At 55.1% G+C, this 25,542-nt stretch overlaps 1 protein-coding gene across 1 annotated transcript; it reads left to right on the top strand.

Annotated features, from left to right (window-relative positions):
* Positions 1 to 997: 997 nt before the first annotated feature.
* On the top strand, positions 998 to 22,483 carry FRMD8 (FERM domain containing 8). Its single transcript, XM_043927059.1, has 11 exons — positions 998 to 1,159; positions 1,467 to 1,551; positions 3,207 to 3,374; positions 5,520 to 5,621; positions 5,953 to 6,011; positions 6,135 to 6,301; positions 8,616 to 8,834; positions 11,006 to 11,129; positions 12,034 to 12,177; positions 18,348 to 18,546; positions 20,817 to 22,483. Exons 2-11 carry the CDS (start codon positions 1,467 to 1,469, stop codon positions 20,933 to 20,935), a joined length of 1,386 nt encoding a protein of 461 aa, XP_043782994.1. The 5' UTR covers positions 998 to 1,159; the 3' UTR covers positions 20,936 to 22,483.
* Positions 22,484 to 25,542: the final 3,059 nt, after the last annotated feature.

Genomic DNA, 25,542 nt, shown 5'->3' with positions numbered 1-25,542 from the left:
ATGGGGCAATCTGGGTCCTGGGGGGTAGGCATAGAGCTGTTTCAAATATTAAGACTTGGACTGTGTTAGGCTGGAGCTGCCTTCCAACACACTGCAATCAGAGCAGGTGAGCCCTCTACCCTCCACCCCTCACCCCACCTCCTGATCACCCAGCCCATTGCTGTCATTTGGAACAGTCTCTGGAAGGTGATCCATGGACCTGTTTTTTTTCTGAGATCTACACTGCAGGCACACACATGCTGGCCTTGCCAGGACACGTTGGTGGCATGACCCTGGGGATAGGTGGTTTCACACCTGCCTCCTCTGAGCCCAACACCTCTACCCAGCCTGGGAAAGCCGCAAGGTGTCCCAGGATGTGTGTCTAAGATAGTGAGGGCTCATGTGACTGCTCCCTGGGATAACAAGAGTGCCCAGCCTGGATTCCTGACACGTAACTAGAGGATCTTTGGAGGTCCTCGAGTCCAATGTCTTCGTCTGACAGAGGGGGTAACTGAGGATCCGAGGGGAAAGAGCTTGTCTGGAATAGTCAAGACAGGTACCCAGTTCCTGACCACCGTGGGGAGCCCATCCCCACTCCCGGCCCCGAGGCACTGAGGCAGGCTGCCAGCATCAACTTTACCCAGAGCCCAGCACATTATGGCTCCGGGACACGTCCCCATGAAGCACCTCGCCTTCACAGGTGAGGGGACTAGCTCAAAGTCACAGGCGTGTGTGCGCCAGAGCTCGCGCCCCGAGCTCTATTCCCTATTTCCTTGAACCTTCGCCACATTCTGTTACAGGACAACAGACGGGGCCTGTGTGTGGGGGTCATGCGCCCTCCAATCACTCTGGTAGGTGGCGGGGCAGTTTGTCCACTCGGCTACCAGGAGACTTAGGCTCGCGGCCGGCATAAGCGCGAGCTTGCGAGGGACGGGCGCGCGCGGGCGGGAGGCAGGGCGCGTGCGCGGCGGCCCCTGGCTCCGATTGGCTCCCGCGGGGCCGGAGAGGCGGGGCCGTGCGCGCCGCGCTTCCTCCGCCCGGGCTTCCGCGTAGCAGCCCCGGGAACCGGAGCGCGGGCGGGATCCTGCGTCTCGGCGGGCAGTGAGGACGGAGCTGCACCTGGGGGCCCGGGTCGGGGCAGGAACCTGGACTGAGGCAGCGGGCGCTGCGTTCCTGCGAGGTGAGAGAGCGGCGACGCCCTGCACCGGCCTCCGCCCCTGATAGGGGTGTGCCGTGTCGTGCCTGGGCATCCTGGCGAGCCGAGCTTGACCCTTCTCCTGACCGCCACGGCCCCGACTCCTTCCACCAGCCCCGATCTAAAGTTGACTGAGGACTCCCCCCAACCCCTCACCCCGCTAGTCTGCACACCTGTGCCTTCAACCCTGGTGTTCACCTTCGTAGATCAGCTCTGAACCCCTTTCTTCCTCAGTGACAGCACCCCCATCCTTGGACCCTCCAGGAACAACTTTTTCTTTTTCCTTCTGCAGATGGACGGGCCGGAAGGCAGTACCGGGCAGCCCGGCCCAGCTGATCGGTCCCATCGAAGCAGTGTGTCCTCCGTGGGAGCCCGAGGTGGGTCCCTGACCCCAGTCCCCACCCCGCCGTACCTTCCTAGGGTTCCAGCCCCGAGGACGTGACCCTGGCTCGTCATCTCTGTCATTGAAGATAACTTTATTATTAACTAACAAATAAGGTCTGTTGGGATGTGGAAAAGTGACAAGTTAGTCTGAAGACCTGAGCTCTGTCACTAGGCTACTTGCAGAGTTGGGTACTCACTTGTAAATCTTACTCACTTGTAAATCTTCCTCACTTGTAAAACCTTAGGTAGCTGTGAAATTCACATGAAATCTCATGAATGAAAAGTGACATATTCACTTTCTCTGTTTGGTAAATAGTTTTTTGAAAACAGGGATCATTATTTACATTTTATAGGAAGGAAATAGGGCCCTAGAGAGGTTAAGCACAGGACACTGGAGCCTTCACTGCCCCAGATGTCCCTCTGAATTTCAGCCGCCTGGCGTGCTGCAGTCCATGGTGTCTCAAAGAGTCGGACACGACTAAGCGACTGAGCTGAACTGACTGAACTGGACGTTATTTTATGATCTCTCAAGAAAGTGACTGTCAGAGCCAAACAGATTGGGGATCCAAAAAGCACCTTCATTTATGTTAGTAATAAACTATCCTCATTTGATTCACAGAAGCTCTGGGTGGGGTAGAGGGGGATGGGTAGTGGGGGATGGGTTTGGCGCCTGAGGCATGGGACATGCTGAAGTCAGTCAGCCAGCCGGAGGCCAGGCAGTACTGGAGCCCTCAAGGCTTCTTCACGGTGCCTCTGGTTCCAGTGATGGAGATTTGAATCTGGCTGCCCTTCCAAGGGTCTCCTTTGGGCTCCAGGCTCCAAACAGGCTGTCACCAGGGAACACTCAACTTCCAGGGTTGTACCTCAGCTGGCCTGTTTAAGACTTAAGTCCTTCTGAAAGGCCATCGTGTTGAGTCCTGAGGCTTGAAGAATCCTAAGGAGGCTAAGCCCTGAAACTTGCTGTACCGCGGGGTGGCCTTGGGAATCCTCTGTCCCCACGTAGCTTGGGCCAGAGAGAGATAGTGGCTTGCTTAAGGTGTGTCACCAGCTCTCTCCCTCCCTCCTTGCTTGATTTACTAACTGCTGTAATCTCAGGATGGGTTCAGTCTCTCTCTGCCTCAGTCCCACCTGTGGAATGTTCTCTTTCAGGGGAAAAGCATACCAGAGTCCTTGGGGCTGCCGGGGGAGTGTGTTGGGGGTGAAGCGGCCAGCCCCAGTTTGAAACTTTGGGGGTTTAGGGTGGGACAAGGCTGGTTCCTGGGCCAGAGTTGCTGGCTTTCTGGGTGGTTTGAGGGTCTCCAGTAAGTCCCGGTAGACTTTAAAAAAAATAATTATGTGTTTATTTCGGCTGCACCGTGTCTTAGTTGCCATGTGCTGGCTTTTTAGTTGCAGCATGTGACCTCTTAGTTGAGGTACGTGGGATCTAGCTTCCTGACCAGGGATCGAACCCCGGGCCTCTGCATTGACAGCATGGAGCTAACAAGCACTCTTCACAGGGTTCTTCGGGGATGCTGGGGCTCTGCCTCCGAAGTGTAGCCTTGGTTACCCCAAGGAATACAGGGTCCAACCCCAGCAGGTGAGTGGAAGATGCTTAGATGGCATGCCTGTGCTAGCTGGCCCAGCTGACCTTGCCCGGCCCACATTGCAGCAGCCGACGTGCTGGTGTACCTGGCGGATGATTCGATGGTGCCCCTGGCCGTGGAGAACCTGCCCTCACTCAGTGCCCACGAGCTGCATCGGGCCATCCGCGAGGTTCTACAGCTTCCAGACATTGCCCTGGACGCCTTCGCTCTCTGGCTCGTCTCCCCTCTGCTGGGTAAGGCTTGGCACTGAGAAGCCCAGGGTGGGGGGCGCTGGAAGGGCACTGACTGGCAGAGGAGAGGGCAGCTTCTAGAACCTCTGGCCACTATACATCAGGGAAAGATGGGACTCACATGTGTCCTGGAGCCACCCATGGCTTCCAGGACCCAGAGCCCTGGAACAATGCCTGGCTCCTCTGCCCCCATCTCCTTTCTTGGTGCTGGTGGCAGGGGATGCTGGAGCCTGAGCATCAGGAGGAGCGGGATGGGGGACAGGGAGGGAGCCGTGCACGTTCACAGACCGCGTGGTCCGTGCCACAACCTGAGCTCGCATTTTGCAAGTAGAATTTCACCGTACCCTCATGGCCCCAGCCTGGTCACACTGATGAGGAAATTGAGGTTTGGAGCAGCAAATGGTGGGACAGAGGTCAGAACAGAAGCCTGGGTGGTTCCCCCAGCCAGCCTCTCTGAACTGCTCTTCAGAGGCTGGGAGGAAGGTGGGACCTGGCCCAGGATGCAGCCACCCCAAGGGTGCAGCTTTTCCTGAGGGCAGGGATGATGAGTGGGAACCCAGCTTCTCTGCAGGGACCCTCCAGCCCTGCCCGGTTTCTGATCACCTGCTTTTTCTGTCCTGCTTTTTCAGGCTGAGATCCCAAGGCAGGGGTGGAGCAAGAGTGAGGGCAGTGGGGGCTCTCCAGCCCTCAGGCCTGGGGGGTGTGCGGCGGGCTTGCAGAGAGCCCCCTGGGGGCCTCCGAATAGGGCCACTCGTCTGCTGGCTTGGTCAGAAAAGGGGCCAGGGAGAGGATGCTCCACCTGGTGCCGGGGCCAGGCTTGTTCTGGGATTACATACTCTCCCTTGTAGAGAAACAGGGTCAGAAGGGTGAGCCTGGTCCCTGGGCCCCTAGGAGTGTGTGCCTGTGCCCTGGAGGGAGGATATGCTGGCTTGGTGGAGGGGGGCGGAATGCCTGTCTCCCCACCCCCACCCACCGGTGGGAGCTTCCTGCCCAGCTGTTGCTCTCACCCACCCGCTTCCTGCTGACCAGTCTCTCTCGGCTGCTTCCCACCCAGCTCAGCCACCCCACCTTCACCCTCTGGCTATCGAGCAGGACTGCGGGCCCCTCAGCTTGTGTCTCTGGAAAACTGGGGGTGGTGGTTTCACGTGGCCCCTGCCCGGCCTTCAGCTCCCTGTCCCTGCAGTTGGCCAGCTGACTTCCTCCCCAACTCCCTCCTCGTTGCATTCCGTCTGCCCCCTCGCAAGAACATGAATGGGCCTCCTGTGTGGCCAGTGGGTTATGCCGGGCACCGCCTTGGCCAGGAGGCCCCAGCACGGGGTCAGCGCCCACTCTGTTCCCAGGCTGGGTTCAGGAAGGCTGAAAGGCCACTTCATCTTTGATGCGGGCCCTCAGGCCTCTTGGCCCCAGTCCGCCCCCAGAGTGGGTGCGGCGGTGATCCGTGCCCCAGGGCCGTGAGGCAGGGAGGGGTACCGCCTGCTGGAGCCACCCTTCAAGCTGGCTGTTTGGGAAGGTTTGACCTTCTGAGTGCCATTGTCACTCTGTGTGGAACAGGGCTCCAGGGACAATCTGTCTCGCTGGGGGGACAGCCTCTAGGCAGAAAGGCCCCATCTGGAACTGTGGGACCACAGTCCCGTACTGATAACAGGAGTCCTCTGAGCTGCCAGAGCTCGGGGTAAGGCTGGCTGGAGACCAGAGCCCCCTGGGGACATGCTTGGGTGGGGGCTGGCAAGGCAGAGGCCCAGGCAGGGCCAGGAGCAGAACAGTCCCCTGGGCCTCTGAGCCTACCACCAGCTTTGGGCTCTGCTTTCCAGGTCATGCCAGGGGCATCAGGACCGCCACCCCCAGCACCTTCTGTCTGCCATAGCCTCTCAGCTACAGCCCACCCTGGGCGCTGTAGGGAACAGTCAGACTGGCTGCCTGAAATCTGACCCCCTCTCACTTGCTGTTTGACTTTGGACAAACACCTTAGCCTCTCTGAGCCTCAGTTTTCCCTGTGGATGAAATGAGAGTAGGGTTATTTCAGGGCAGTTGCTGTAAAGCCCTTGAAATGGTTCGGTGAACGTTGGCCCTGAGTGCGTCGTCGCTGCTGTGAGCGTGGGCAGTTGCGCTGCTCACGGCTTCACGGTGGCTTTCCCTCTCCTCCCGCAGAGGTGCAGCTGAAGCCCAAGCACCAGCCCTACAAGCTGGGCCGCCAGTGGCAGGAGCTGCTGCTGCGATTCACTGACGCCCCAGATGACGACGTGGCCATGGGTCAGTGCTGCTGCCTGTGCGTCCCTAGCTCGGGGACTCACCCGGGTCTGGGGTGTGACCTCCCGGCCCAGCCAGGCCTCCCCTGGCAGGTGGAGCTGCCCTCGCTGAGGCCAGGGCCGGCATCTCCCCCAGGGGAGGGGAGCTCAGGATAGGGTGGGCTGGGGGAAACAGTGAGCACCTTGAGCTAAGCCACACACCCCCATCTCTGGGCAGCTCTGGGGTTTTCTGAGTGGTGGTGGAGAAGGCTCGGGGACTGAGGAGACTGGGTCAGTTAGCGGGGAAGACAGGGTGGCTCTGCGGGGTGGCCAGCAACCCCCTCCTCTCTCCCCAGATGAGCCTTCCCTACAGTTCCGGAGAAACGTGTTTTTCCCCAAATGGCGGGAGCTCCAGGTGAGGCAGGGAGCCCCAGGCGGTGACATCTCCCAGGGTGTCCAGCCTCCCCTTGTCCCTTGACCCCGGGTCATGGGTGTCCCTCCAGACTGAGCCACCCCTCCCCGCTGTTCCGGCTCGCAGATCCACGACAAGGAGGTCCTGCGGCTGCTCTATGAGGAGGCCAAGGGCAACGTGCTGGCTGCCCGGTACCCCTGCGACATGGAGGACTGCGAGGCCCTGGGCGCCCTGGTGTGCCGCGTGCAGCTCGGGCCCTACCAGCCTGGCCAGCCTGCCGCCTGCGCCCTGAGGTGAGGGCCCGTGGAAGGGACCCCCCTGGTCTCAGAATCCTGGTTGCAAGTGGTCTTGCCAGGTCCTGGAGTCAGGAGGCCCTGATGCTGTGTGACCTTAAATGAGTCACCCCACCTCTCTGGACCTCCTCTTCCTCATCTCTGGGCTGAGCGGCCTGGGCAGTGGGAGACAGGTGAAGTAACACCTGTGAGAAGACCCCTACTTGTGTGCAAGGGTGGAGCCCAGGCCCTGTGTGAGGTCAGAGGGAGTTGGGTTTATTCTCTTGGAAGTCATAGCCGGGGACTGACCACATTCTGAGTCCTAGTTGCCACTGATTATCTGATTTAGTCCTGAACTCCAGAGACAGGCCCCATTTCCTGACACTCCAGCATGCTGACTCCATGCTTCCCAGCTGTCTCTCAAGAAACCGTGCTCTTTGATGGGCAGGGGCCTGGGGTTGTGACAATTGAGTCTACCTGGGAAGTAGAGCAGGCCTGTCTCTGACCTCTGTGGACGAATCCTGAAGTTTAGCAATAATTGCAATGAGGATGTACTTGGAACACAGCCTGTCCTAGACTCAGGGTTCCCCCCAACACCAGCCCTTTGGTGTATAGCTGTGTTGCAGGGGGAAGGATGTGCCCAAACTGGGCCCTGTGCCTGGTGACTAACAGCTGGGGCCTAGCAGGGCCACCCACGCTCAGCGGAGCCTGAACGCTTCCAGCTGAGCTGGCTTGAGGCTGGCATCCATAGAAATCCTGGCTTTTGTGATGGGCATGTCTGGTCCTATTGCAGGTGACAGCAGACCCAGCTCAGACTGTTTGGACTTGAGGGACTTTGTCAGGAAATGGATGGGTCCATGGTGACTGAGGGCTTCCCAGGTGGCTCGATGGGTAAAGAATCCACCTGCCATGCAGGAGATGCATGAGACCTGGGTTCGATCCCTGGGTCAGGAAGATCCCCTGGAGAAGGAAATGGCAACCTACTCCAGTGTTCTTGCCTGGAGACTCCCGTGGACAGAAGAGCCTGGCGGGTTACAGTCCATGGGGTTGTAAAGAGGCGAACTTGACCGAGTGACTGAGACAGCAGAGGGTGACTGAGGTTCAGGGGCTCTGATTGGGTCTTCCCCGCCCACCAGACCCGGTCCTCGCTCTCCTTGCCCAGCCCTGTGTCCTCCGGGCCAGCCTGCGCTCAGGCAAGCTCTTGCCACACAGTGGCCAGGTGGCCACAGTAGTTGCACGTTGGCAAGAAGAGACCTCATCCCTCACGTGACCAGAGTCCTGAGACTCATCTGATGATGACGGCTGGGCCCAGGTCCACCCAAAGGAGACAGAGTGGCCAGGGCACTGATTGGCTGAGGTCCAGATCCTCCCTTGGACCCGCCATGAGCCTGCACAGACCCCATGGACTGAGGGTAGGAGGCCGGATTTCCAAGCCACAAGGGAGAGATGTGGGGGGACAGATGATGAAAATGGTAGTCCTGAGAAGTCGGGGGACAGCCCCCTGGATGCCCCTTCTCCTGCTGCTCTGCAGCCAGGCCTCTCCCTGCATCACATTCCTTTCTGTGTCAGGGCCACAGGGCCGGCCACCCCTCCCCGTGGCCTGGAGTCTTGCTCATCCAGAAGCCTCCTCCCCTCTTCAGTGAAAGTGACGACCTCAACTGTGTTTGTTCGGCACCTGCCATATGCCAAGCACATGTCAGCACCCATCTGTATGAGCACCTGCCATATGCCAAGCACATGTCAGCACCCATCTGTATGAGTAGGGATCCCTGTCATTGAAACGTGGAGAAACGGGCCTGGAGAGGCGCTCATACCCAGGGCCCCAGCTGCGGTCCACCGGGAGGGCCGGCGCCCAGCCACAGTCACAGGGCTCTGAGGGGGAGACACGGCGCCGTCACACCAGGACTCTGAGTCTGTGTGATTGAAAATGCCCTTTCATTCATGAGCCTGTGCTGATGGTGATTTTTTTTTAACATCTCTATTTAGCAGAACAAAACATCAATGGCTCTAGGTCATTTACACTATCTTTTGATTGTAAAATTGCTGGCTTAGGAATCCAGACCCTCCGGACTCGGTGACACAGACTTGGCCCCAAGGCCCTCTGGTCACCGTCTGGTTCTGGGATGGGCCTGGTTTCAGCTCTCATCTTGTCTCCTGGCTTTGCCTTCAGGCCTCTCACCAACCAGGCAGCTGCAGGGATGGGGGCAGTGGGCTGTCTGGGGGCTTATGTCCAGGCACCCCCCCCCATGCTTCCTGCACCCCATGACTGCACCTTCTTCCCTGCCTGCAGGCATGGAGCCATCCTCAGCCCAGCCCCATCTCCCTTCCTCTACAGGGAGAAGCTGGACTCCTTCCTCCCTGCCCACCTCTGCAAGCGGGGCCACAGGCTCTTCGCTGCTCTCCGGGGCCGTGGGGCCAAGACCGGCATGGGCGAGCAGGGCCTGCTGAACGCCTACCGCCAGGTGCAGGAGGGAGCCGACAGCGAGTGTGAGGCCTCGCTGAGCCCCCACTACCGCGCCTACCTCCTCAAGTGCCACGAGCTGCCCTTCTACGGGTGAGCGGCTCCCAAGTGTGGCCACAGCCCCGGGCGCTGTGTCCCTCCCCGGCCCGTGAACCCATCTGCAATCCCACTGAGCTCTGTCCTTGAGGTGCGTCTAGATGCCAGCACCTCAGGCTCCACGGGTCCCGGGCTGGACACTTCCTCCCGCTCTCCTGTCACGAGCTCGGACACCGGGCAGGTCCTTTCCTCCCTCCTGCTACAGTCACGTGGCCCTTGGACCTGCCACCTCCCCTTCCGCCAGCTCTCGTTCACACAGGCACTTTTAGCCCTTAGCTCTTGGGTACCTACTGGGTGCCAGCACTCTCGAGGTGCTAGAGACCCCTAGGTGAGCAGAAGAGACCACCGTTCCTGCCCATGAAAAGGCCATTCTAGGGGCAAGAGAGACAACAGTAGAAGCAGAGAACAGACCATGGGCAGGCAGGATGTCCGTGAGTACAGTGGCCACACTCCAAAGAGTGCCAAGGCTCAGGCCGGGTGGTGGTGCCACAGGAGGGGAGATTCCAGAGGTGGTCGGATTCCAGAGGTGGTCGGGTTCCAGAGGTGTTGAGGGTGGAGTGGAAGGAGCTCGTTAGGTGTGCAGGAGAAGAGGTGAAGGGGAGCAGGCTGAGGGGACTCCAGATTTCTGCCTGAGCAGCTGGGGGGTGGTGACACCAGCTGAGACAGGATGGTGTGGGGCGGGAAGGGGAACAGGTCAAGGCAGACTGGGGGCTTGTCTTTGGATGTGTTGATTTTGAGATGCTTGCCAGACCTTCAAGTGGCACTTCCAGGCGAGCCCTTGGGTTTCTGAGAAGAGAGTCAGGTAGTGAATGAGTCATCAGAATGCGGGCGCTGTCTGAAACCAGGAGCCCCAAGAAATGGCCACAGAAGTGAGTTTGGACCAGGCAGAGGATGCCAGCCAGCCCAGCAGGAGGGTCTCTGCCAGCCGGGTGAAGGGAAGGGTGAGGAGGAAGAATGACCAAGCTTCAGGTGCTGCTTCTGCAAGGTCGAGTTCAATGTGGCCCCTTGGGGCCAATCATTGACCTTGGCTCCCGCATCGTGGAGGTGGCAGCGGGTGGAGGAGCGAGAGAAAAAGAATCAGTGACAGTACGCGGAACCAGCTCTCTCGGGAGCCTCCCTATGAGATGGAGCCCAGGGGTGGAGCCGCTGTGGGGGCGGGCAGAGAAAATCTTCTACTACCATGATGAGCGAGAGGTGCGTGTGCGGACAGGGAGGACCTGATCGAGTGAGGAGTTGAGGTGCGGGTGGGCAAGTGGCCACTCCTCCGGTCCTCAGTGGAATCAGGAGTCTGCCCAGAAGGGGAGCCCTCCCCAAGCTCAGAACTGAAGGCGGAGCGGGCTTGTCTCCAGTCCCCTCCTGGGGCTGCAGGATTTAACTATGGCTTTGGCTTTGCCAGAGACCCAGGTTCGATCCCTAGGTTGGAAAGATCCCCTGGAGGAGGGCATGGCAACCCACTCCAGTATTCTTGCCTGGAGAATCCCATGGACAGAGGAGCCTGGCAGGCTGCAGTCCACAGGGTCTCAATGAGTTGGACACGACTGAAGTGACTAACACCTTTGCTTTCACCAGCTTAGCCAGGGGTGAGGGCCCAGGGCACAAGTGTGACAGACCATGGCGGGGCAGGAAGGAGAGGGTGGCAGCTCAGTGCCTGGGTGTCCCAAGGCCCCTGGCCCCTTGCCCTTTCTCAGTGTCAAGTCCTGAAGTGGCTTCCCTGCCTGAGCAGCCCATGGGGGGATGGTGGGCAGCCTCAGCCCCCAGGCTCTCCCAGCCTCCAGCAGCCTCAGCCCCCAGGCTCTGAGCTCTCGGGCTCCTGGCCATTCCTGGAACATCACTCACTCTGTCTCACACCTGTGTTCATGCTCTGCCTTCTGCCTGTGGGGCCCAGCTCGCTCTGTACCACCCAGTTCCCCTCCTGTCCTGTCTATTCCAGCCCTCCTGTCCTGCCTGATCAGAGGCCACCACCTCCACAAAGCCTCCCTCTGGCCCACCCGCTCCGTTTCTCCCTCCCTGGGCTGGGTTTCCACTTAACCTTTAGTCACCCAAACAGCGTAAGCTTCTCAGGTGCCTGGGACAGGGCCTGGCCAGTATACTTACTGGTGGGTGAACCCCGACCCTGGCCTTGTTCTTGGTGCTGGAGGGGACAGACTAACCCCAGTTTCCCTCCCCAGGTGTGCCTTCTTCCACGGCGAGATTGACAAGCCAGCCCAGGGCTTTTTGCACCGGGGCGGGCGCAAGCCAGTGTCTGTGGCCATCAGCCTGGATGGCGTGCATGTCATCGACTGCAGGGAGAAGGTAGGTCCTGCTCCTCCAGGGGGGACCTGAAGCGGGGGCCTCAGTGGAGAGGAGGGGAGGGGGGTCCTTACCCAGGCCTTCCTGATTCCCTTGAGCCTGTGGTTGGCCTCGGGGCAGGGTGGGCAGCCTCTCTGGCCTCCCTCCCTTGGATGTCTCTGCGTCTTCCACTGTCGTTCTGGGGGCTTCGCTGAGCCTACTGTGGGTCAGCTTTCCTGCCCAGCCTGCAGGGGAAGGGGGTGACTAGGGGGAAGGGGCTGCAGCTAGTGGAGAGCATCTGGCAGGGCCTGGCTGCTGTGCCTGACCAGTGGCTGGAGACTGGTGGTTTTCTGGAAAAACCCCACGACTGGGAACCCTCCCGGCTGTCAGAGTCCTGCTCCGCCTCCTGCTTTTGGCGCTAGCTGTCTCCGCTGGTTGTCTCAGCCTGTGTAGAAGTGATGTTGGCAGTCCGCCCCAGGGGCTTCTATGCACCTGGGCAGGAGTCCCTCCCATGCTAGCCGACAAGTTTTGGGGAGACTTCCGGTGGTCCCCAGAGAGGGACCCCAGCCCTTCCTGGGCACCTGCTCCCCGACATGCCGGGCCCAGCTGCACCTCCTGCCAAGATGCCACCCAGCTGATCTCTGGGGGAGGAGGGTCTCCCCTCCCCCCCATCCCAGCTCTCAGAGCTTGACCTGCTGGTGAGAAGGGCTGTGGGTTAGAGGTCTCAGTTCCTGGACCACAGCCCTCCTTGAGGGTCTGATGGAAGCAGGGATTCCACTCCTGAGAGAAACTCACACCTAAGTTTAGGCTCAGCCTTGGAGGTAAATATAGCCTGGCCAGGTGTCTGCTCTTGGTGATGCCCTCGGGGATGGGGCAGGGCAGCGGGCCTCTGCCCAGAGGAGTCCAAGCTCTGTCTTCCGCTGGCCAGCACGTCCTGCTGGGCCTGCGCTTCCAGGAGCTGTCCTGGGACCATACCTCCCCCGAGGAGGAGGAGTCTGTGCTGTGGCTGGAGTTCGACGGGGACAACGAGGGCACACCAGTCAACAAGCTCCTCAAGATCTACTCCAAGCAGGTAGGGGTGGGTGCTGCCCACACCCCGGCGGGGGTTGGGGTGGAGACGGTGGACTTAGGGGGCCCCAGGCTATCGGAGGTCTCAGACTGGCTAGCAAAGAGGTGAGAGGGCTGCTGAGGGCCTGGACACCAGGGAGCTGACTCCTGCTGACCAGGAGCCACCCAAGAGGGTGCAGAAGGCCAGTCAGGTGGTGGGGCAGCTGGGGCAGTGGTTGGTGGAGGGCTGCCCAGAGCTGTGTGACCAGCGTGACTTTGTTTCACTCTTGTGCACTCAGCACCCTGTCTTCCCACCCCAAGCTCCACCCCTGTCCCTTCTCCTCCCACCCTGGTCACGGCCGAGGGCCCTTCCAGAGCTAAGTGCCTTGGTGCTCCCCTCCCGGAGCAGAGATGCGCTCCAGGGACTCCCCGTCTGTGAAAGCACCCAGCCCCTCCTGCCTCTCTGCCTCGAGCCTCTAAACCTTCCTGGCCACTCTGCTCCCTCTGCCCCTGCCTTATCACTGGCCTAGACTTTTTTTTTGGTCACACTGGAGCCTGTGGAATTCTAGTTCCCTGACCAGGGATCAGACTTGGGGTCTGAGTGGTGAAAGTACAGTCCCAACCACTGGAACACCAGGGAATTACCCAGGTCTCTCTTTTTTAATCTAAATGTTCTATTTCTTTAGCACAGTTTTTTGTTTTTTAAATCTCAAACATCCTTTTCTTTTAAAAAAATACCTGTTTATTGGCTCCATTGGGTCTTAGTGGCGGCACGCGTGATCTTTGTCGCGTCATGCGGGATCTTTCGTCGCAGCGCACGAATTCTCTAGTTGTGGCACGTGGGCTCTGGAGCACACAGCCTCAGTAGTTGCAGTGCACAGGCTTAGTTGCTCCGCAGCATGTGGAATCTTAGTTCCTGACCAGGGATCGAACCTGTGTCCCCTGCATTGCAAGACAGATTCTTAACCACTGGACCACCAGAGAAGTCTCCATGTCATTGAATTACAATATACATACAGAAAAGTGCCCAACTCCTAAGTGTATATAGCTCAACAAATTTCCCAAAAGAAACCCATGTAACAGACTTCCCTGGTGGTACAATGGGTAGGAATCTGCCTGCCAGGGCAGGGGACACAGGTTCAGTCCCTGGTCCAGGAAGATTCCACAAGCTGAGGAGCATCTAAGAGCCCGTATGCCACAACTGCTGAGCCCACACTCTGCAATGAGAGAAGCCGCCGCGATGAGAAGCCGGTGCCTGGAGCGTAGCTCCCGTTCACCACAGCTAGGGAAAAGTCCGAGCAGCAGCGAAGACCCAGTGCAGCCAAAAATAAATAAATTATATATTTAAAAAAGAAACCAAAAAATAAAAATAGAAACCCATGTAACACCGTTCAGATTAAGAAAAACCCCTCCTCGATCCCCCTCCCAGCCGTGCCCCCCACCAAGGGACCCCCGCATCCTGACTGGTGTCACCCCAGAGTCGTTGTGCCTGGCTTCGAACTTTATGGCAGAGGGTCCCCATGGCGCCTTCTGTTCTGCCCAGTCTCGCGCTCAGCCCTGTATCTGGGAGCTCCATCCCACTGTAGGTGCCAGTGCTGTGGTCTCCCACTTGCACTAGGCGTTCCCGTGTGTGAGTTTGCCCCTCTTGACTTTCCCGTCCCATTGCTGACAGGCCCTTGGGTGTCCAGTTCTGGCCTGTGGCAGAAGATGCTGCGTGTGTCCTCTGTGCACATGCCCAGCTTCACGCCCCGGAGCTGACTAGCCATGTGCTGGCGGCTCCAAGAGTTATAGTATCGTCATCTTGTCCCTTCAGCCACTCTGGTGGTTGAGGAGGGATATCTCCTTGTGCTTCTTTTCTTTACTTTTTATTCAACTTTATTGAGATATAATTTACAATAAAATGCACCCGTTTTGAGAGGTGAGTTTTAACATGTTCACATAGCCACCGCCACCACAGGCAAGCTACAGAGCTGCTTATTTGCTGTCCACGTATCTTCTTAGAAGTGAAATGTCTCTTCACATCTTTTGCCCATTTTTTATTGGCATTATTTCCATCACCCCCAAATCTCCACATGATTTTAGTTGGCATCCCTCCCCCACACACACACACACACAAATGAGGTTGAGCACCTCTTACATATATATCCACCATCTAGATGTCCTGTTTGTTGAAGTCTGCCAATTTTTCTTTGGGGTTTTCTCTTTTTTTTTTTATTGTTTTATACATATCTCTTCAGATGATGAGATATGTATGTATGATTTCAGACTCATCTCTTCACTTGCTATCGGATACCTCCTCTTGGCTATACCTAGAGTTTTGCTTTCTCCAGAATGTCATATAAACACACTTATCGAATTTACCCAGGAGAAAGAGGCATATGTCTACACACAGATTTACACTAAGATGTTCATACAGTTTTGTGTATCATAACCAAAGAACTGAAAACCACACAAATGTCTGTCGACTGGTAGATAGATAAACAAATAGCAATCCAACCCTATAGTATGTATACATACTCTATGCAGCCTTTTGAGCCTGGCCACTTTCACTAAGATGCACGCTGCTGAGATGATCCGCATTTCACGGTGTACTGGTCTTTTCCTTTTGACTGTTGAATAGTGGTCCATTGGGTGGATGTACTACAGGTTAGCTATTTACCCACTGAAGGATATTTCCAGTTTGGGACTTTGTGAATAAAGCTGCTCTAGACATTTGTGTACAGGGTGTGGGGTGGGCGTATGCCTTCAGTTCTCTTGTGTAAATACCTAGGAGTGGGATTCCTGGATTGTATCATAAACATATGATCAGCCTTACTGGAAGCTACCAAACTGTTTTCCAAAGTGACTGTGCCATCCTACAGTCCCTCCAGCCATGTCCGAGGGTCCAGGTCTCCGCATCCTGCTCAGCACCTGTGGTGTCCGTGTTTGCTTGTTTGTTTGCCATTATAATGACTGTACAGTAGTGGCAAGTCAGCGTGGTCGTTGTCTGCATTTTCATTACGACTTGGGATGTTGATTATCCTTCTGTGTGTTTATTTGTTACCTGTAGGTCTTTGATGGAATGTCTGTTCAAATCATTTGTCCACTTGGTTGAAATCGGGAAATTTGTAAAATAATTTTATTTATGTGTTTTATTTTTGACCGTGCTGGGTATTTATTGCTTTTTGTGCAGGCTTTCTCTAGTTGCAGCAAGCGGGGGCTACTCTTCATTGCAGTGCTCTGGCTGCTTCTTGCGATGGCTTCTCTTGTCGCAGAGCAACAAGGGCTCTGGGCGCTGAGGGCTGCAGTGGTCACGGCACATACGCTCCATCGTTGCAGCGCACGGGCTTAGTTGCTCTGCATCATGTGGAATCTTTCCGGACCAGGGATTGAACTTGTGTCCCCTGCATTGGCAGGCGGATTCTGATCCCTCATGTCACCAGGAAAATCTCTAAATTGGCTTGTCTTCTTAGTGAGCTATAGGAGTTCATTATATGTTCTGCATACCAGTCCCTTATCAGATTAATATTTTACAAATGTTTTGTCTAATAACTTGACAAAGTCTATAACTTTGTCTACAACTTCTTATCTTCTTAAAAATGTCTTTTGAAAAGATGTTTTTAAATCTTCTAGTCCATTTATTTTAAATGACATTTAAAAATTATTTTATTTATTTTATTTATTTACCTTTGGCTTTTCTGGTGGCTCAGACAGTAAAGAATCTGCCTGCAATGCAGGAGACCTGGGTTTGATCCCTGGGTCGGGAAGATCCCCCAGACGAAGGGAATGGCAACCCATTGCAGTATTCTTGCCTGGAGAATTCCATAGACAGAGGAGCCTGACTGGCTACTGCCCATGGGGTCGCAAAGAGTCGAACACACTTTGTACTGGGTCTTCATTGCTGCACAGGCTTTTCTCTAGTTGTGGCAAGCGGTGGCTGCTTCAAAGTTTCGGCATAGAGCTTCTCATCGCGGTAGCGTCTCTTGTTGTGGAGCACAGGCTCTAAGACACGCAGGCTTCAGTAGTTGTGGCACGTGGGCTCCAGACACAGGCTCAGTAGTTGTGGCACACCAGCTTAGTTGCTCCTTGGCGTGTGAGATCTTCCAGAATCAGGGATCGAACCCATGTCTCCTGCATTGGCAGGGGTATTCTTTACCACTAACCACCAGGGAAGCCCCCGGTCCATTTATTTTATATCTCCATTTATTTGTCTTTGATTTCTTTCACTAACATTCTGTGGTTTTCAGCATACATATCTTATATACCTTTTATTAGATTTATCCCCCTCCCCTTTTTTTTTGGTGATACCAGAGATGGTACTGTTTTTTAGTTTCAATTTCCAGTTGTTGGCTGTGGTGTATAGAAACACAGTTAATTTTGTTTTCCTCATATCCTGTAACCCTGTGAAACTCACTCACTTGTTGAAAGCAGGTTTTTTGAGGCTCCTTTGGGATTGTCTCTGGACCGTTAGACGTTGTCTGTGAAGGGGGCAGTTGTGTTCTAACTTTGCTGGCCACGTGCCTCTCCCTGGTCTTGCCAGGCAGCACTGGTCTCATCTGGTGAGTCGGGGTGACCGGACATCCTGGGCCTGAGGGGAAAGCCTCCAGTCTTGCTCTAAGTAAGCGTGGTGTTGGCTGTGTGTTCTGTAGACGCCCTTCATCAGGTTAAGGAAGTTCTCTTCCATTTCTAGCTTGCTGAGTCTTATCCTGAATGGACATTTCATTTTGTCGGAGGCGGCTGAGGTGTAATGGCAGCCTCCCCCAGCCTCAGGAGTGTCAGGCGGTGTTGGAGGATCTCAGAGGACGGCCCTGTTGTGCTCAGCTCCGGGCAGCTCCCTCAGGGAGGAGATGCCAGTGTGGGGCCCGGACCTCCCGTGGTTTCCTGCCCTGCTTGCCCTCCTCAGGGTGGCTTATGTTGCTCTGGAGCAGCGTCGGGTCGCCCCATCGGGTGGGCAGTCACCGACCGCCTGCGTCTACCCCAGTCCTTGCTGTGTCCCGCTCCCTGAACACGCCCTGCCTAGGCAACGCCACCTGCTGGCAACTTTCTGTCTCTGGATCTGCCAGCCCTGGCCGTCCCCGCCCTAAGGTGCCCAGACCCTGCCCGCTAACATCTGGTCACGTCACCTTTTATGGCAACGTGTATAATGTTTCAAGCCTGATGAGAAGGCTTGAGGAATGTGTTCAGGGGAACCTCCTACCCCACCCAGCTGACCTCACGACTCAGCCAGCAAGCCAGGCTCCCCTATCCTTCACTATCTCCTGGAGTTTGCTGAGATTCATGTCCACTGAGTCGGTGATGCTATCTAAACACCCCATCTGCTACCACCCCCTTCTCATTTGGCCCTCAATCTTCCCCAGCATCAGGGTCTTTTCCAAGTCAGTTCTTCATACCAGGTGGCCAGAGTATTAGAGCTTCAGCATCAGTCCTTTCAATGAATATTCAAGATTGATTTCCTTTAGGATAGACTTGTTTGATCTCCTTGCAGTCCAAGGGACTCTCAAGAGTCTCTTCCAACACCACAGTTTGAAAGCATCAATTTTTTTATGGTCCTTCTTTATGATCCGACTCTCACATCCATACATGACTACTGGAAAAACCTTTGCTTTGACTATACAGACTTTTGTGAGCAAAGTGATGTCTCTGCTTTTTAATACACTGTCTGGGTTCGTCATAGCTTTCCTTCCAAGGAGCAAGCATCTTAATTTCATGGCTGCTATCACCATCCGCAATAATTTTGGAGCCCAAGAAAATAAAATCTGTCACTGCTTCCACTTTTTCCCCATCTGTTTGCCATGATGTGATGGGACCGGATGCCATGATCTTATTTTTTTAATGATGAGTTTCAAGCCAGCTTTTTCACTCTCCTTTCTTTTTTTCGGGAAGATCCCCTGGAGGAGGAAATGGCAACCCACTCCAGTATTCTTGCCTGAGAAATCCCATGGACAGAGGAGCCTAGAGGGCTACAGTCCATGGGGTCACAAGAGTTGGACACAACTACACAACTAAACAACAACAATCTGACCCCTGAAGTCAACCCAAATGGGGTGCCTCCCCTGGCCCACAGAACAGACTCCCCTTCTTTTCTCGTGTAAAAGGTATTTGTTTCCTCATCGGCCTCCCCCACCAGCGGGTAGGCCATGTGGGTCTGGATCCTCTCCCTCTGCAGCAGGTAATAGAGAGCCCCCCAGGCCTCACGCCGGCCCCTCTCCTCCCCAGGCCGAGCTGATGAGCAGCCTCATCGAGTACTGCATCGAGCTGAGCCAGGCTGCGGAGCCCGCGGCCTCCCACGAGGCCGGCCCCGCCTCGGCCTCCGGCTCCTCGCCGCCCCCTCCCCAGCGCGCCCCGCTGCGGAGGCAGGGCAGTGTGGTGTGCAGCCGCATCCAGCACCTCTCCACCATCGACTACGTGGAGGAGGGTGAGTGACACCGCGCTGTGCACACACACCTACACGTGTGCACGTGCAGACCGCGGGGCGCTCCGGAGGTGGGGGCCGTTCCAGACGCAGAGAGTTAGCCTCCAGCCAGCAGGACCTGGGGGGGGGCAGGGGCGGGGTGCACGCGTCCCATCACTTGATGGAGAGTCGGAGGCCTCCCTCTGGGGCCCCGGCAGCAAGAGCCCCTCACTGCTGTGTCCACAGGCATATCCTGTGAAAAACCAGAAACTACTAGTGTCTGCTACTAAAGGTGTGGGTGTGGGAAGGATGGATACATACCCTGTGAAATCAGTGCAGCTGGTAAAGATGACATAGGTGCCCTAATGCACGCTTTCCCTATTGGCTCAGTGGTAAAGAATCTGCCTGCGATGCAGGAGACACAGTTTTGATCCCTGGGTCGGGAAGATCCCCTATAGAAGAGAATGACAACCCACTTCAGTATTCTTGCCTGGAGAATCCCGTGGACAGAGGAAGCTGGCAGGCTACCATCCATAGGGTCGCAAAGAGTCAGACATGACTGAGCGACTCACACACACAACACACATGATCTGCAGTTGATTGAACTGGTGGATGAGACCACAGTTCTGTGAAGGGCCAGCTAGAAGTTATACCAGATTTTTGACTGCACAGAGGGTTAGCATCTCAACCCGCCTGTTGTCTAAGGGCCAACTGTATTTGTAGCTCATCAGCTACTATAAACAGCATACCTTACCTGGTAGCCAAATCCTTACCTGGAATCTATAACTGTTTCCTCAGGATAGATTACTAGAAATGGGGTTGCCAGGTCAAAGTGTGCGCCCACTGTACCCACCCAGGAGAGAAGGAGGCACCTGCCTCTCCATCCTCACCCACCACAGGTGTTATCTTCCTGAGGGCAGTGAGCTCGTCAGAGTTGGCCTTCGGATGCTGGTGAAGTGAGGTCGTTTTTACATGATTGATCACATACAGTTTCTTCATGCATTACCATTTATTTCTGTTGCCTATTTTTCTTCTGTCACTTGCTTTTGAAAATTAACATATTATGTTAATACGGTATGTTTGTTAGAATTAATGAACCGACATGATACAGTAAATTAACAGAAGTCCTTAGTGTTAACCTTACCTAACATCCTTTTTCAGATGCAGGGTCCCATCCAGAATACCACACTTCATGTGGTTGTCGTGTCTCCTTAGGCTCCTCTTGGCTGTGACAAGTTTCTCAGACCTTCCTGGTTTTTGATAACTTTAAAATCTTGAGGAGTACTGGTCAGGCATATTGTAGGATGCCCCTTTACTGGAATCTTCTATTTTTCTCATTATTAGACAAGAGTTAAGGGTTTGGGGGAGGAAGATCACAGAAGTAATGTGCCATTTTTACCACATTATACCAAAGGTGCACTGTCAACATGATTTTGACTTTTGATGTTGACCTTGATCACCTGGCTTGAAATTTTTAACTTTTAAGAAGTCTTTTTAGGGACTTTCCTGGCAGTCCACTGATTAGGATTCCAGGCTTCTACTGCCAGGTTCAATCCCAGGTTGGGGAACTAAAATTCCACAAGCGCCACCCGCTCCCTCTTCCCCCAGAAAAAGTCTGTTTAATCTCATCGAGGATCATTTTCAGGCACTGGTATGTATTATAGGTATTTTGTGACTTTGCTCTGTTGTTTCTTCTTTTTTGTAATTGAATTATGTGTGTGTTCAGTCATGTCTGACTCTTTGCGACCCCATGGACTATACCCCGCCAGGCTCCTCTGACCATGGAATCTTCCAGGCAAGAATACTGGAGTGGGCTGCCCTTTCCTACTCCAGAATTGAATTACAGTTGACATACTATATATTCATATATATAGTGATTTTGACATAGTAATTCAATAGTTTTATATGTTACGAAGTGATCCTCCTAAGTCTGGTTATCATCTGTCACCATACAGAGTTATTATAGTATTACGGACCATATTCCTTATGCTATCTATGACATCCCTGTGAGTTCTTTATTAGCTGGACGTTTGTACCCCTCTCCAGTCTCTTTTCGAACAGGTTTGGACACCACAGCAGGCCCAGCATCAAATGGAAACCCTGGTGACCTGATTTAGGAGACCCTGCCCCTGATCCTCTCACTATGGGAGGGTTGGGGGTGGGGCTGAGGCTCACGAAGCTGGTGGGAGTGAAGAGGGGAGCTCAGCCTGGACAGGGTCCAGAAGGGGCTCCCCTGGGGCCAGGCCCTTCCCTGGGGGGTCCTCCTCAGTGCATCCTTCTTGTTCCCCCAACAGGCGAGACGATCAAGCGGGTGAAACCGAAACGCAGCACATCCTTCTTCAGCCGGCAGCTCTCTGTGGGCCAGGGGAGCTACACCGTGGTGCAGCCCGCCGACAGCCTGGAGCAGGGCTGAGGGCGTGCAGGCAGGAGGGCGTGGGGGCATCGTGCTGCCCGAAGGCGAATGCCGGGGCGGGGGGCGGGGAGGGCGGCCTCTGCGTGTCGACAAGTCACTTCTGGGCCGGGCTGGGGTGTGCAGAGCTGGCTGGGGGCTGCCGCAGGCTCCCTCTCACAGCCTGCCTGCCGTCCCCTGGACTCCGGGCTCCGCTGCTGTCTCTGAACCAGTCTGACCAGGCCCTGGCCGCCCCCTCCCACCCAGGGGCTTGCCTTTGTGCCCCTCTCAAGACAGAGTATCCCCCGCTCTGAAGTCCCTCTGGTGGCAGGTGGCTGAGCAGTAGGGCTCAGGACACTGCAGAGGAGAGTGTGTGTCTTTGGTTTTTTCCCTGGACGTTGGGGGCCACATCCCCACACTCCAGCTCATGTGGCCAGGCTGGGACACGGCCCTGCGGGAAGAGGGTAGGGGGCCTCCACAGACAGTGAAGCCCCCACAGAGCCCTCTCCAGCTGGATGGAACTGGAGGGTCCCCTGTGCCCCTCCTGCTAGTCTCCCTTGTGAGCAGGAGACCCTGACCAGAAGGAAAGTCTGCTTGCTGATCTTTGGTGGTGTCACTGTGCTGGGAGGTGGCCCACGGGCCCACACTCCACACCCGGAGGAGCTCCCAAACCCCCTGGGGGCTTCCAGTTTCAGTTTTGATCTTTTTTATGATCTGCTTTGGTCCCATGAAGCGTGTGAATTCAGGCGACTCACGAGGGTGCCCCCGCCATCTTGGAGCTGCTGGCGCTCCTTCCAGGATGGTCCTGTGGTTTCATCCAGCCCCAGGCTCTTGCTCGGGAAGTCCCTGGCTGGGAGGGGTCTCTTCTTTCTCGGGGACTTTGTAGGGAGGTGGATGTGGCCTGGGTGGAGCTCTTCCCACGACCTCCTGCCTCCTCCCAGAAGAGCTGGCCTCTCAGCCTTGGGCTCCTTCTGGGTGGTCACCCCACCACCACCACCGTCAGGGGCGCTTCCGGGGACTTTCCACAGGAAGGAGGCAGATCCAGCCCGACACAGGGTTTTCTTTGTCTTCCCTTCCCGGTGGAGAATGTGGGGACGCGAATGTGAACCTCCTGTCTCCGGATGTCAGAGCCCACTCACCTCCTCCCTTTGTTGGCTCTTGAACTCCAGATGTTTCCAGGGGGGCTTGCCCTCCAGCAGTAGGGACTTTGGTATCTGTCATAATGAACGGGTGTCTCCCAGCTAGAGGACATCTCATCTCTCCTGGAGACCTCACTGGCTCCCAGCCCCTCTGGCTCCTAGCCCTCCGGTTATCTGCTCCCACTCACTGTTTTGATGCCAGGTGAATTCTTATCTGATAGATTGAGGGGCCTGAGGGATGTGATGGGTGTGTGTGTGTACACAGATTACTTGTTTTGACTCTTCAGCCTCTTCTTCCTGTTTTCTGAGCAACCACTGTGCCTTAACTTTTTCTGTCTGCCCTTTGTGGGACAAAGCAGTGTTTCACTAAGTGCCCTTTGAATATTCCTATCCTTTTGTATCATGTGACTTATTAAAATCAATTTCCAGCAAACTTTGTTATTGTTGTTCTGTCGCTAAGTCGTGTACTGCAGCACTCCAGGCTTCCCTGTCCTTCACTATCTCCTGGAGTTTGCGAAAACTCGTGTCCATTGAGCCGGTGATGCCATCCAACCATCTCATCATGTGACTTATTATAATAAAAGCCATTTCCAGTAAACTTTGGGGTGGTTTATGTTATGAAATAATGAGAGTGTGTTAATTACAGCCTGGGAGATGATTATAGGCTGCATATTTGCTTTTTATTAAATATGCATGAAGAAGACTTACCTGGCAGTCCAGTGGTTAAGACTCCATGCTCCCAATTCAGGGGGCACAGGTTCAATCCCTAGTTGGGAGCTAAGATCTCAGGTGCTGCAAGGAAGATCAAAGATCTCACGTGCTGCAACTGACTCCTGGCACAGCCAAATAAATATTTTCTAAAAATCAATTAAAATACTTAATAAAAAGTAAATAAAACAACCCACAGGGAATTGCCTGGTGGTCCAGTGGTTAGGACTCACTGCTATCACTGAGGCCCTGGGGTTCAATCCCTGGTGGAGGACTGAAGAAACCACGAGCCATGTGGCACGGCCAAATAAATACAAATAAAACAACCCACATTCGTGATCTCACAGTTCCCAAAGTCAGTCTGAACTGAAGTCTCACCGAGCTGAGATCCATGTCGGCAGGGCCACATTCCTTCTGGAAGCTCCAAGGGAGAATAAATCTGTTTCCTGGGCTCAGTGGCCCCTTCATCCTCAAAGCCAGTGAAGGGCAGTGGGGTCCTAATAGCACTGCTCTCTGCCTTCTCTCTCCATGTTTCTCTCTGGCTCTTCTGCCTTCCTCTTCCTCACGATTACACTGGGCCAAGGCGGATAATCAGTCGTGAATATTCATTGGAAGGACTGATGCTGAAGCTGCAACACTTTGACCACCTGATGGGAAGAACTGATTGATTGGAAAAGACTCTGATGCTGGGAAAGATTGAAGGCAGGAGAAGGGGACGACAGAGGATGAGACAGTTGGATGGCATCACCAACTGGATGGACATGAGTTTGAGCAAGCTCCAGGAGTTGGTGATGGACAGGGAAGCTTGGTGTGCTGAGGTCCATAGGGTCGCAAAGAGTCGGACACGACTGAGCGACTGAACTGAACTGAAGGCGGATAATCTAGGATAATTTCCTTATTAAAGTCTACTGGTTAGCAATTTGAATTCCCCTTCGCCATGTAACCTAACATTCACAGGCTCCGGGGTTAGGATGCGAACATCCTAGGGGTCCTTATTCTGTCTACCGCGCCATCCTTCCTGGCACAGCACCCCACCCACGCCTTTGTGCTGCATGTGTCAATGGGTTTGCCTCCTCTCCGCGGGCTCTGACCAGGCCTCCATATGCAGTCGCCAGGGGAGCTGGAGCGGCTGCCTGTAGGTTGCTGGTCCGGCTGTGGCCAGCAGGGGGCAGTTGAGCCCGCCCTTTCCTTTCCAGCTCAGCGGCAGAGGCGGAGCCCGCACTTCCTGCCTGGATCCTACGCAGCCAGGAACCCGGAGCGGCTCTGCGGTCCTCTGGTCTGGCGCTGCATGCCTGCCGCTTCCCTGGCTCCTGACCGCCGTCACCTTCCTCTGGTCCACGATCAGGGGTTCTGGGCCTCCAACAGCACCAGATACAGGGCTTCTCCCTGTGGACCACAGTTAAGTGTTCAGTTCAGTCGCTCAGTCATGTCCCACTCTTTGCGACCCCATGGACTGCAGCACACCAGGCCTCCCTGTCCATCACCAACTCCTGGAGTTTACTCAAACTCATGTCCATTGAGTCAGTGATGCCATTCAACCATCTCATCCTCTGTCGTCCCCTTCTCCCGCCTTCAATCTTTCCTAGCATCAGGGTCTTTTCAGATGAGTCAGCTCTTCGCATCAGGTGGCCAAAGTATTGGAGTTTCAGCTTCAGCATCAGGCCTTCCAATGAACACTCAGGACTGATCTCCTTTAGGATGGACTGGTTGGATCTCCTTGCAGTCCAAGGGACTCTTAAGAGTCTTCCCCAACACCACAGTTCAAAAATATCAATTCTTCAGCTCAGCTTTCTTTATAGTCCAACTCTCACATCCATACATGACTACTGGAAAAACCATAGCCTTGACTAGATGGACCTTTATTGGTAAAGTAATATTTCTGCTTGCTTCTTAATATGCTGTCTAGGTTGGTGAGGGACCACATTTTTCAAAGATCAGGATCTACATCCCAAGAACAGATTCTGCTTTGGGAGTGCGTGTTTGTGTGTGTGTCTGTGTGATGAAAACAGATTCTGCTTTGGGATTATGTGTGTGTGTGATGAAAACAGATTCTCCTTTAGGACTCTGTGTGTGTGTGATGAAAACAGATTCTGCTTTGGGATTGTGCATGTGTGTGTGTGTGTGTGTGTGTGTGTGTGTGATGAAAACAGATTCTGCTTTGGGATTTTGTGTATGTGTGTGTGTGTGATGAAAACAGAGTCAAAATATTTATAACCATGGAATCCAGGAAGTGGGGTGGGCACACCCTGGGGCTTCTCACGTCCCTTAGTCCTGCTCCCACCTTGCGAACAGGAGCTGACTGTCCCAGGCCCCAGCCCTCCCCCAACCCTGCTTCCCAGCAGTCCCGCCCATCTCTCAGCACCTCCCTCCCCCACTGTACTGCGCCCTCAGCTATTTTGAGCTACTTGTCATAGGTATAATTTGCAAGTGGGAAAATAATAATAGCTCCAGCTCTTCCCAGGACCTCTGTGTCCCCTGCCCCTTTGACCTTGGCGTTTGGGGAGGAGGGGGAAGTGGTGACAGCTGACTCTCTGGGTCGGTAAGCACAGGCCTCCCTCCCAGCATCAAGGTCAGCAGCCTCCAGGGGCAGATGGACCACTTGGAGGGGTTCCTCTGCCCGGAGAAGCCCCAGCACCACACATGCCTCTCTCTCTCTCTGTGTCTCTCTCTCTCCTCCCCTCTCTCTTGGATGCCACTCAGGTGGCCAAAGGGAGTCAGAACAGAAAAGTCTCCTTCAGAGGGTCAAGGAGCATCTGAACAACCAGTGCTCCAGAGGGGTCACTG

Source organism: Cervus elaphus, chromosome 2 (genome assembly GCF_910594005.1).
Source record: "Cervus elaphus chromosome 2, mCerEla1.1, whole genome shotgun sequence".
NCBI classification, from domain to species: domain Eukaryota; kingdom Metazoa; phylum Chordata; class Mammalia; order Artiodactyla; family Cervidae; genus Cervus; species Cervus elaphus.
Note: the sequence above shows the minus strand (reverse complement) of the source record. Positions and strands in the feature narration are given on the sequence as shown.

Excerpts from the sequence above, each read along its gene's own strand:
- FRMD8 (XM_043927059.1), top strand. The coding sequence starts at position 1,467 with ATGGACGGGCCGGAAGGCAGTACCGGGCAGCCCGGCCCAGCTGATCGG. Across the intron at positions 1,552-3,206 it reads GTCCTCCGTGGGAGCCCGAG|CAGCCGACGTGCTGGTGTAC; the intron begins GTGGGTCCCTGA and ends CCCACATTGCAG. Across the intron at positions 5,622-5,952 it reads AGATGACGACGTGGCCATGG|ATGAGCCTTCCCTACAGTTC; the intron begins GTCAGTGCTGCT and ends CTCTCTCCCCAG.